This window comes from Pocillopora damicornis, chromosome 4 (assembly GCF_964200805.1).
Source record: "Pocillopora damicornis chromosome 4, jaPocDami1.2, whole genome shotgun sequence".
In the NCBI taxonomy this organism is placed as follows: Eukaryota; Metazoa; Cnidaria; class Anthozoa; order Scleractinia; family Pocilloporidae; genus Pocillopora; species Pocillopora damicornis.
In genome coordinates, this window is record NC_142673.1 from 28,353,548 (window position 1) to 28,366,202 (window position 12,655).

The 12,655-nt window shown below is 37.8% G+C and overlaps 1 protein-coding gene across 1 annotated transcript; it reads left to right on the forward strand.

Moving 5' to 3' along the window:
• The first annotated feature begins 8 nt into the window (after positions 1–8).
• On the forward strand, positions 9–11,749 carry LOC113682626 (lon protease homolog, mitochondrial). Its single transcript, XM_027199792.2, has 23 exons — positions 9–283; positions 1,752–1,835; positions 2,075–2,300; positions 2,796–2,884; positions 3,102–3,221; positions 3,360–3,546; positions 3,997–4,129; positions 4,218–4,360; positions 4,669–4,889; positions 5,126–5,264; positions 5,378–5,447; positions 5,586–5,638; positions 6,292–6,347; positions 6,842–6,929; positions 7,327–7,449; positions 7,933–8,049; positions 8,345–8,485; positions 9,084–9,249; positions 9,406–9,548; positions 9,840–9,911; positions 10,337–10,462; positions 10,848–10,886; positions 11,119–11,749. Exons 1-23 carry the CDS (start codon positions 42–44, stop codon positions 11,263–11,265), a joined length of 2,925 nt encoding a protein of 974 aa, XP_027055593.2. The 5' UTR covers positions 9–41; the 3' UTR covers positions 11,266–11,749.
• The last annotated feature ends 906 nt before the right edge of the window (positions 11,750–12,655 follow it).

Below are 12,655 nucleotides of genomic sequence, written 5' to 3' on the forward strand. Positions count from 1 at the left end.
CTAAGCGCACGTGTGATATCTTAAAATCTCTTTTAGCAGCCATGTTAGCAGCTCGGAAGATTTCATCAGCATGTTTTAGCAAGAATTTAAGCCGTAAATATCACAAGTTGTGCAGGCCATTAAAGTACTGTCACAGAATAAATAAGAGTTCGTCGCTTCACAGCAATCTTGATCGTTTCCAAGCAGCGATCGAGCCTCATATCCTGGGTGTTTTGATAGGACGTCATACATTCTCCACATCAGCTGATCGTTCGGCTTACAACAAGCTGCCATGGAAAGATAGGTATTTGATGGTGTATTGTGACCACGAGATCATAGCTCTTTATAAATTCTTTTAACAGTAGTGGTTCCTAAGGTGAACTTCTCCTTGAATGATGACATTAAGTCCTTAAAATGCCCCAGGAATTTTAGACGTCATCTTGCAAATGTTTTATTAAGTTGATATATTATATTATTGATATATATTTTGTAATTATAATATTATTGTATTTACATTCTCAATTAATTTATATATTTGTATTTTTTTATTCTATTGAGCTGAAAAGCCCACTTAGGGAGCATCAATAAAGTGTGTATGTATGTATGTATGTATGAAATATATAGGCATGTATCGATAGTTTTGGCGATTTGTGGCATGATTCGCCGAATCGGCTACTATGCCTGTGTTCTGCAATTATGCAACAAACAGTACAAAATTTTAAGTTATTTTATTTCATATTACTTACTGGATAAAGGCTTTTTTTACGGTGACCAAAGTATTATCAAAGGTTACAAAATGGTTTCTTAAAGAAAGGTTGATCTAGGGGTGCTAGACTCTCTCTTTAAGTCCTCCTATTACCCCATGCCAACCCCCACCTCCCCTACTCCTGCTACGAGCAGCTAACAGGCTTTTGTTTTGCTCATGCACATCTAAGCAGCATTCTCAGAAATAGTAGAGACATGGATAGCGAAAATTATGTAATTTTTTTTGCAAATCTGAGGAACTGTGCACCTATCCCTCTCCTGACCCAACATTAATGCTAACTTGTAGTCAGTTGACTATTTTTAGGTTAAGGGAAGGGTTGGTGTGCATTTGCTCCATTTTAATTTCTGGTTTATAACCAGATCAGTGTTATTTTGGTCATTACATGTAGGTGGCTCGATAACTAGCACTTAAGATTTATCCTGAGCTATTCTTTTGCCTCCTTCCCACCTCCCTCAACCCTTTAACCCCAAGATCAAATTTTTAATTCTCCTAACTGTCAACCATACAATTCTTATAACGATAGTACAGAGAATTTAGTATTGGATCAACTAATTATCCCCAAATTGATATATTTTTCTTTATTCTCATCACTTATCTGGTTGATATTGTATTGATATTGTAAGGAGAAATTCTGTCTTGGTCACTCGTGGGAGTTAAAGGGTTAATAAGTTTTATAAAAGGCAAATACAAGTAGACTAGCTTTAAAAAATTAAAAGCTTAATATGCCATTTAAATGTGCAAAATAAAGTTCTTGTGTGTGATTTTCAACTTGTTTGAAATGTACATGTAGTCAGGTACATTTTGTTCCGAGCAAATGATGAACATCTCTATATAAAGAAAACAATTCAGCTGAGATCAGTATAACATTTATAACATTTGGAACTTTTTCAGGGCCATAAACTATATGCATCATAGTGTATTTTGGAAATCAGTAAAGCTTTTAAATATTCCCTATTTATGAGTATTTTATGTACGTGGTCTCAACACTAACAGTTATTTCTTTTAGAGAAAAAGATTTTGAGGACAGTCATTTAGTTTTGTTTCCAAGAAGATACAATAAATCTCAGAATTCTAACAACCAAGGTGCAAGGTAAGTGATCATCCATGAATGTATTATGCAGTTTACAAGTGAAATTGGTCATTTAATTAGGTATTTTATACCTTAATATGGGAATTAAATTAAAACAGGCTCTTCCATAACTGTCTGCTTAATTTTACTACAAGGTGCTGGGTAAACATGAGTGTGCTTGATACTGGTGTCGCTGTCTTTCTTTAATTTTTCTAATGAACCATCATTTTCAACTGGCATTTACTTTTTTCGGATTGCAGCGATCAGTCCTCAGAAGGAGCCAGTGGCCACGGAAGTGATGATGGAGATGGAGGGGACAAAAAAGATGATGGGGCTGAGGTGGTGATTGAAGATAAGACCGAGGCTAAGGTTGACCCTGCGGTAGGGGCCTTGGCACAAGTCCACGTTCCTGATGTGTTTCCCGAGGTGCCACTTTTACCGATTCACAGAAACCCAGTTTTTCCACGATTTGTTAAAATGATGGAGGTTTGTCTTTTTATATCACTGCATCATGTCTCTTGTGTTGTTCTCCTTTGAGTTACACCTTCCTACCTTTTTTCTGATTAGCAGCTCAAATCTTATGACCACATGTGACAAACATATTTTTCCAGGCTAAGAGATGACTTTTGATGTTTTGTTTTTCTTTTCTTCAAACAGTTTTACCAGCAAAATTGGATAATATATTAATTAAATTGTTTAGCACATGAGTACATGTAGTTTTCTGTGGTTAGTCAGGATAAAAAAGCAACTATCCACTTAATTGTAGCAAAATTTACTAAGTCTGTATTTATTTTACAATGTTAGTAGCACTCTCATATGTAGCAGCATACGTGTACTTTTACATTTGTTATTACACAATAATGTGAAACTGATTTTCACTCTCAGTATCTTTGAGTATTACTTTAGGATTGAGTGAAAGAATCTCTATTCGTACATCCGAAATGTCACTTAAATACCATTGCCCTCACTGTTCTTCAACAGATCACAGACAAGTCCCTGATGGAATTAATCAGAGTTAAATCAAGACTTGCACAGCCCTATGCAGGTGCTTTTCTTAAAAAGGATGACAGGTAAAGTTTGAAAATTCATGAAAACTTCAACTTGGGAGGCAAATTGAATATATGCCTGTTTATAAGTGTAAGTTGCTGATATTATACTCTGTTGTATGTTGTTGATATCATCTGCCTCTGGAGTAAAACTATAATTATATTATATACCTTCAGAGAATGCTTCATTTACATTTTACATTTTACATACTTTACTATAATGAATGTATTATATTTGTAGTAATGAGGCAGAAACAGTAACCAGTTTAGATGACATCTACCAAGTGGGTGCATTTGTGCAAATTACAGAGCTCTATGACATGGGAGACAAAATAAGAATGGTTGTTCTGGGACATAGAAGGTTGGTGCAATTTCAGCTTCCTTAAAGTTCTTTTGATTCATGTTTAACGTACAATGTACATTTACCAAGTGCCATCTACACTCTGTCTCTGGAAAGCTTTATTAACTGCATGTATCTATTTTTTTTTTTTAATTTCAGGATTAAAATCACTGGAATCTTTGATTATCCCTCTCACAGTGAAGAACAGTCTGCTGACACTACTGTCATTACAGAGGGATCTCTTGACCCCACCCTACAACAAGGGGATGCTCCTAGCAAACCCATCCTGATGGTCTCTGTAGAAAATGTGCTTCATGAGCCTTTTAAAGTTACTGAGGAAGTCAAGGTATAGGATACTAGAAATGAAAGATAAAAATCATTTTTCCTCATTGCATCTTCCAGCTTCTTTGTTTGTGGGTCTAGATAGCAGGAACAGCAATGCTGAAGGTGGTGGAAACAACACTGACTTTGCACCTGTTGTCTGTTGTTGCCATGGCACCTAATGCCACATTTTGGTGGGGTTTTTTGTTAGTTCATTGCCTCACCCTAAATATTTTTCTGCATGGACTTTGAATTCCTCCTCTTTTAAACACCAGCACTCCAGTCCTAAATTTTCCCATGGGGTTAGTAGGTGAAGAACAACCCATAAGTGAGGTATTGAAAAACTCAAATTTAGACTGTCATCTAATTTTTTGGTTTTTTTGTTTAGGCACCCTTACTGTGTAAAAATTTAGATACTGTTCTTTTCATTTTAAGACTTTCAACTACATTGTCTGTTTTAATGTTGAATCAACAGGCACTGACTGCAGAGGTCATCAAGACCATACGTGATATTATTTCATTGAATCCTCTATACAAAGAGTTTTTGGCACAGCTTGTCGAGGGCGGCAAAAGAGTGGCAGATAATCCTGTCCATTTGGCTGATTTTGGTAGGGAGGCTGCAGGATTTTATTGAAGTTTAGGTTGCTTTGTTGTAAATTTGTTGAAGAGAATGCAATTTTTTTATGTTAATCTCAGGTGCTGCACTCACTAGCGCTGAAACTGCACTCCTGCAGGAAGTTTATGAAGAGACAAAAGTTCCAGTGCGATTACGCCTCACCCTTGAACTGCTCAAGAAAGAACTTGCCATCTGCCTTTTGCAACAACAGCTAGGGAAAGAGGTGAAGTAAATTATGAATTTTTAGGTAACCAAGTCAACTTAAGTTTGCATATAAGTTAAGGGAATACTGTACTATAGTCATGTAGCCAACTCAGAGGCACTTTTTCAAAGACATTTGATCATCTTATAGGGAAACCCCATGCAGAAAATGTAAGAAATTAACACCTTGGCTACCACATAAAGATTATTTACCGCAAAATTTGGGTCTCCTATCCTCACTAGAATTTGGGTTGGGGATTTTTTTCCCCATCCATTGAGTAAGAAGTCTTCTGAACTAAATTGTTAGAAGTGGGCATGTTTATTTTACAGGTGGAAGAAAAAGTTAACAAGCAACAGAAGAAATACTTGCTTCAAGAACAACTTAAAATCATAAAAAGAGAACTTGGCTTAGAGAAGGAAGACAAAGAAGCAGTTGGTGAGAAGTTCAGGAATAGAATCAAGGATCTTAATGTTCCCAAACATGCTGAAGAAGTTATTGAAGAAGAACTGTCTAAACTGGCCTATCTTGATGCTCATTCTTCAGAATTCAAGTAAGTTAAATTAAGAATTAAGGGTTTTCAATAAGAACTAACAGCTTGTGAAAATCACTAGCTAATATCCATGTCTTTTCTGCCTACAGTACTGTGATTGCTCAATTATTCAAAACAAATCTGGCAGAGTTCTGAGTGATATGTTTCTTTTTGGCTCAATCACAACACTGTTTTTGCTGAGAAAGTTGTGGTTCAAACTCAATTCTTTTTTTTTTTGGTTTGTTCTTTGTTATTAGTGTAACACGAAATTATTTGGATTGGTTAACAAGTATCCCTTGGGGAATTCACAGTCAGGAGAACTTCAATATTAGTCAGGCACGAGAAGTTTTGGATGAAGATCATTATGGGCTGCAGGATATTAAGGACAGAATATTGGTATGATAATTATGGTGAAATGACTTGATGGTAGCACTTTAGCACAATTTCTGTTGCTTTCTTGAGTCTGTGTCAAGGTTTTTTTTTTTTTTTTTTTGTTTTTTTTTTTGTAGGAGTTCATTGCTGTAAGCCAGTTGAATGCAACTGTTCAGGGAAAAATCCTTTGTTTTACAGGCCCACCAGGTACAGTTTAACTGTAGCAACTCATTGTAGTGTTGTTACTAACTGTATGTTTTGCTTGGAAAATTAAAGCTGAACCAAGAGTGAATTGAGATATTTTACCACAGTACAAGCAACTGATTGTTTTGTTCTCATTCTCAGGAGTGGGGAAAACTAGTATTGCTAGGTCTATTGCAAGAGCACTCAACAGACAGGTACAGATTTAAACAAGTCTCAATGTAATCTTAAAGAAATGATCATAAATACTGTCTCTACATGGGAATTTACTATCATTATTATTATTATTATTATTATTATTATTATTATTATTATTATTATTATTATTAATTTAAGATTATTCCTCACTTTATGAAATTAAATATTAGGTCTAGTATTTCATTTAAAATGCCACCAACTAATACTAACTTGTCAAAATTAGACAATTTTGCACTGGCATCTTCCAAAGTTAGGGGGAGCATATAATTTTATTTAGCCCTTCATATTTTAACCATTTATCTACCCACCCTGAGTTGCCTAGAACCTGTCTACCCTATTTGTGAAAACTCTTGTATCTAAGATCAAAATTAATCATATTTTGAGCCTTGGATTTTGACTAATCAGGAGGTGATCCCAACAATGCACATGTACCTAAATTTAAAAAAAAGCATGTAGAAGAGAGGCTTCACAAAAGTATCAGGCTTTGAAAACCACATTTCTCCTACAGAAGAATTGCACGCTACCACTACCTGAGGCACTATGTCATTTGTTTGGAGACAGGCAAATCTTAGTGGGTTCTTAGATCCATGGGAAGGAATCTGAAAATTCCATAGGTTTTGATATTTAGCTTAATTATTTATTGTACCCATAGTACTTTAGGTTCAGTGTTGGTGGAATGACGGATGTGGCTGAGATCAAAGGACATAGGTGGGTTGGTAAAGAATGTTTGAAAAGGGTGGTTTTCAATTTAACCATTTAACTCCCATGAGTGACCAAAACAGAATTTCTCCTGACAATATCAATACAATATCAACCAGATAAGTGGTGAGAATAAAGAAAAATATAAATTTCGTGATAATGAATTGATCCAAAACTAAATTCTCAGAACTAACATTAAAAGAATTGTACGGTTGACAGTAAGGAGAATTTCAATTTTGATCTGGGAGTTAAGGGACAAGAATATCCTTCTGATTATTAGTCCTCTTACGTAGCCAAATGCTCGTCAGGGGCGCTGAAAATTTTGTGATCATCGCAGCGTATGTGGTTCTGTTTTCATGATTGTGATACTCTTTCCTTCCGCTGCATGTGCAGAATTGACAACTGCACGTACATTAATATTTTGGCTGAATTGTTCGAGAATAGCAGTTTGGTGATGAACATAAACAATGTTTTTTCCTCTTTTGTTTTGTTTTTCTTTTCAGGCGCACGTATATTGGTGCAATGCCGGGCAAAATTATTCAGTGTCTTAAAAAGACTAGAACAGAAAACCCTTTGATACTTATTGATGAGGTATAGTGAATGTGCACGAGATAATGCAATCCATCAAAATTTCCTAACTTCAATTGAGAGTACATGTACCACGCATTTTAAGGCAGTGTAAGCGGTTCTCTCTGACCTCTGCGGTCCTGAATCTCTCTCTCACTATCGTACGTGTGTTTTTGCTTGATTTCGTTTATGCTCCGAGAATCCTTATTCGTTTTTCCCAGCTTTATTCTCAGAAAGCGCGGTCGTACCTCAATTTTCATCTCGCGGTGTATGTGCTGGCCAGATGGCGAGTTTTTTTAGAGGTTTTGCATGATACATTTACTGGGGTACATTCATGTATGTGTAAATTCATATCTTAAACATGTTAAAATGAAGTTTTGATTACGGAGAATGCACCGTTAAACCTTTGCTTTTTTTTCAGGTGGATAAGATTGGCCGTGGTGTTCAGGGAGACCCTGCTTCGGCTCTACTTGAACTTCTTGATCCTGAACAGAACTCAGGTTTCCTCGATCATTATCTGGATGTGCCGGTGGATCTTTCCAAGGTATTAGACAGCTTCAGCTCAGTTTTTTCCACGTATCTGCATATGTACACTCGGCTTAAGTGTATGATGCAAAACAAACTAATTTGTAGGCATACGGAGCGATAAAAGAACGTGAACGTTAGCGATTTCGGGCAGGTGAGAAAGATAGACCCTCCGCACTCGTTCTCGCGCGCCCGTTCACGCACGTCCGCCTCGCGCTTCCTCTTATAACTACAGAAAAAGGTTTGTATGGAAACGTGCGAGTTTGTAAATGGTTCAAGTATGAAATGCAATCATCGGGGCAAAAAGTTGTATTTTTTGTTGTTTGCACGCATCCAAGGCTGTTTGTGACGATTTTTGGCGAGTTATGGCTATTGTATGTTGTTGATTGGGTCGGCCGTGGCGGTGCTCGTGTTTCTGTGGATGCTCTAGTGGAGAAACAGCTGTTATTGATTCTTTAAACTTATTCTATCTTTTTTCCTTTTTTCCTTATTTTTTCCTCAGGTTCTGTTTATATGCACAGCTAATATTACCGACACAATTCCTGGTGCCTTGAAAGACAGAATGGAAATAATAAACGTATCTGGATATGTAGAAGATGAGAAAAAAGCAATTGCCAAGGTTTGTTATGATTGTTGTTATTATTATTATTACTATTATTATTTATATCCTACTTGTTTTATGGTTTTTCTTTCGCTTTTATTAGAGCGTTACAAAACAGTGCAATTCTATGTAACGTAATCCGATACGGAAAGAAAAACAACACCTAGCCTACATGTAGCCGTACCCTCCCCCGATGGTGAATCGGGAGCGAGGCCTCGCCTCCGTTTTATCTTGGCGGCTACACGTAGGCTAAACAACACCAAGAAGAAATCCCGATACAACACTAACTATCTACACGTGCAATCTTTGTTAGACGTACCTCATTCCCCAAGCACGAAAGAGTGCAGGTATAACAGAAGAACAAGTTGCTATTCGCGATCCATCGCTGGCTCTTCTCATCAAAGCTTATTGCAGAGAAAGTGGCGTGAGGAACCTTCAAAAACATATAGAGAAGGTACTTTCATGTTACATACACGATGACTTTGTTCTCACTGATCTTGCTCGATTCGGCTGAGTCGGTTTGCTTATTACGACTCACTTCTATCGCAAAGAGGGGTTTGATTTTGCGGATATAGAGTTTTTATTCTTAGCTTCAAATCAGTTTGTGATGTGCCACACCATCTTGATGACCAATAGCACTTCGACCTGAATTTCTGCAAATATTATACCTTGGCGATCTTGGCACCATGTGCATGCACTACACGTGTCACATTGTTTGCGGCTGAACCTAATTCATGAACAATATCTGCATAAGGTCCCTTCAGTTAAGTGGCTCAATAAACCCTATTTCTCGTAAGCTACCATCAAAACTGTGGCCATTTGTGAGGATATTATCACAAGCCAGAATGTTATGTTTCGGGTGTGGTCAATTAAAATAGGTGGTTGCTTAGGAGAGTTTGATAGTATCCATCGATGTAGGCAGGGTTGTCAATTCAGATTCCACTTGAAAGGTGTTTTCTTTCAACTCTTTCCCAACAAGAGATTCAAATATTGTTTTTAAAGTACCGTTAACTGTTCTATGAATGATTTCCTTTTGTAATTCCTCATCACAGATCTTCCGTAAAGCTGCTTTGAGGATAGTGCAGGGTACTGAAGAAGAATTGAGCGTTACAGAGGAGAATCTTCACGAATATGTCGGCAAGCCACTGTTTAACAGTGACCGAATATATGATGAAACCCCACCAGGGGTAGTGATGGGTCTAGCCTGGACTTCACTCGGTACGTTACCACCCCTCTCTGCTCTTGGATTAATGATATGTTCTTATTATCCTGTTTGAAAAGTTGATTTTGGTAAATACTGAAGTTCATTGTCCTTTTCAAAAAAAAAAAAGAGCTGCACAAGTGTGATATCGTGGCTAATCCGTTATGTTGTAGGTGGTACCACCCTCTACGTGGAAACTTCTTTAAACGAGTCATCCTCTGGCGATGACAGCAGAGGTCAACCATCTCTTGAAGTAACAGGCCAGCTTGGAGATGTGATGAAGGAGAGTTCACGTATAGCGTACACATTTGCAAAGGTTTGTTTATTGTTTAGATTAAAATGCGAAAATCCCTCTGTTCACGATTTCCACTGATTTGTTCCCTCCTTGCAGTGATAAAACACATCTTGTGACTTCTATTTCTCACTTCTTGTAATAAACTCACTTTTGCCACGTCACCTTGCTTTCCCTCCACTTTCTAATTTTAGTTTTCTATTGGTCGCTCTACAGAACATTGTGATAAGAATGAACTTCATTGGTGATAAGCGATGTTTAAGCAACAAGATATCGGTTGATATTTACACATTTTCGTCTTGTAATCTTTTTCAGCAATTTTTATTGAAAGAAGATGCAGACAATGAATTTTTTAGACATGCTTCTATTCATCTTCATGTTCCAGAGGTAGGTTGTTGTGTTCTAGACTTTTCACAGCCACTACACGGAGGAGGAGGAGAAGTAGGAAGGGGGGGGGGGGGGAGTACGCTAATTATTTTGTATTGTTGTTGTTGTTTTATTTTTTCGCGGGACTTAAGAAACTCTTGAAACTTACCATATGGGTCAAAGCCTTTTGAAAATTTTGATGGCAAGTATGCGAGTTTCTTCTGTATGAACTACTTTAAAAAACATCTGTCTTACCAAACGATAAGTGTTATGCCCCGCAACAAGGTCACAGATGATGAGAAACAGGAGGAAACTTTCTACTATTGTCGAGAAATCTTTGTTTTGCACGCATTTCTCTGGTTCCATGTTACTGCGACAGCTGCAAGGGGACCGGTCAAGAGACTGAATAGCGGTTAAAACCTTTGGTACTTTATTGTTGATTGTAGGGAGCCACCCCTAAAGATGGGCCATCAGCTGGCTGCACCATCATCACTGCGCTCCTGTCTCTGGCCAAAAATACACCAGTTAGACAGAATATAACCATGACTGGGGAAGTATCACTCACTGGAAAGGTTTGCTGTGTTCTCTATTTAAATTACAGTGCTATAAGCTGCGACCGTTTTGGTCGCCAATTGGTAACTAGAAAACATTTTGGCGATCAAAAGTACAGTTTAAGTCAATTATTTAGCGACTTGTGGGATTGATGTCAGTATCTCAGTAACGATGCACCGACCCTTCCCCTAACCAAGTATTACTCCCAACTTGTTGTCAGTGAACTGTTGTCAGCTTAGGGGAGGCGCAGGTGCGCAGATACTGACATTGATCCAAATGTACGTGCAGGATCAATGGAATGTTCCCTTGACTTGCTTAAAGGCATTTTAGCCTTAACCCCAACCTAACCCTAAAACCTGAATTGGGTGAAGTTTAATTTATATCGTTCTTTTCTTTTTTAATCAGGTTCTTCCAGTGGGAGGAATAAAAGAGAAAACAATTGCGGTGAGATAGAATCTGTCGTTTATTATCAGATGAATCGTAATTAGAGTAGCTGGCGCCAAGTGCCTTTGTTCTGAAAGGTCGTTGAGATTATTTCTGTTTCCGTTTCACAAAACTCAATCGGAATTCTCGTCATCTTTAACGTTGAAACAAGTCTAAAATGTCAGTTTAGTCATACTTTTTTGAAACTCGAGGAAAAAACTACTGCTCCTTTTACTTACTATTTTTGTTACAGGCCCGCCGTGCAGAAGTCGACTGTGTCATTTTACCCGAAGGAAATCGTAAAGACTTTGCTGATCTACCGGAGTTTGTCAAAGAAGGACTTGAAGTTCACTTTGTCTCTCATTACACTGACATTTATCGAATTGCTTTTGAGTCATGACATAGGCTTTACTGCGGGCGGAAAAATGTTAGGGTAGTCTGTGGTGGAATTTGAATGTTCATTGACATCATCAGAAGTGATTCTCTCAACTTCCATCAAAAATAGACTGCAGCATTTGCACCGAGGAAAGCACCACGTGCGTCTGAATATCATGGAATGTTCAAGTAACTATAAAACCCCTTCTCTTTAGAATGACATTTTTCTAAACATAAGCGGTAAGGCTCAAAGCTGCTGGGATCAGTTCCATTTAAAATTAATTACCTCGATAACCAAATAGAATTGACTCAAACTGGTTCTTCAACACGCTGTGTAGTGTCATTATGGGTTTAGTATATCAGGGGAAATCAATACAGTAAACTGAGAGACAAATCTTTGACCAAGCACGCGGCTCTACGATAGATGAATAACGTTTTTGTTGAAGTAGGGTATGTTGTCTTTGAGTGAAAGAAAAGCCATACATGTAAATAAATGTTTATTAGAAAAATTCGATAGTGAGTTGAGAAAACGAGAAGGAACGGGTATCTGGAGGTTTCGCCTCATCAGAGCACAAGTTCGTCCCTACCATCTTTGCAAGTTCGCCCTGTGAACTAAAACAAATTCACCCTTTCCCCCCCCCCCCCCCTCCCCAAACTTAATGACTTCACTCTCAAATGTTTCGTCTCGTTTCCTTAAAGCAGAGAGTAGTCTTTTTCTACCGAGATCCTAATATGTTTCGACCAACATGCAATTTTACCCAGGTTTACCGTAACTCGAGATTAGTGGAAGTTTGTGAGATTTAGTGTTCACGGTACCAGGACTCCTCGTTAATGTTATCTCCGCACTTTGTCGAAAATGTGTCATCAAGCAGTAAAAAGTTATTGACGGATAACTGTCTTACGAGTCAATTTATCAGTGCTTTCAAACTGCCAATGTTTTCCGCGCCCGTCCCTCTTTGCTTCATTTAGTCCCTGTCGTCTCTCTGTCTTGGAAAGCCGTCACCTTGGGTGTGAAGTTTTTCTAAGTTGAAGTATAAATTGAACTATTAAAATTGTTATAAACTTAAGAATGGCATTGGAAGTTATAGAACTGCAGAACTAGAGTTGTAGCTTGTCCGTTTGGTATGCTGTAGTGCCTCCCCTCCCTCGTATTCGACTACAGCATAAGGGGTTTTTCTCAGTTTGGGCGTTTTTTTTTTCTTTCCGCCACGTTCTGTAAATAACAAACAATGCCTAAGGCCTACTAAGAGGTTACCGTCAGTAATTTGCTCGAAGAAGATGCGACTTTTGGGAAAATAATTATCTTAACTGGTGTATCCATACCATCATCTTACACTGAAGGCAGTGTTTTTTTCAGACTTCAAAGCCTTGAACCTTCAAATTATTTCTTCTTCGTGTTTGAAACACCTCTAGGA

What these genes read in the sequence shown, in the direction of transcription:
- LOC113682626 (XM_027199792.2), top strand. Translation starts at nt 42, where the DNA reads ATGTTAGCAGCTCGGAAGATTTCATCAGCATGTTTTAGCAAGAATTTA. An exon ending in GCTCATTCTTCAGAATTCAA is followed by an intron (nt 4,890 to 5,125) that starts GTAAGTTAAATT and finishes CTTTGTTATTAG; the next exon opens with TGTAACACGAAATTATTTGG. An exon ending in TGCCGGTGGATCTTTCCAAG is followed by an intron (nt 7,450 to 7,932) that starts GTATTAGACAGC and finishes TTTTTTCCTCAG; the next exon opens with GTTCTGTTTATATGCACAGC.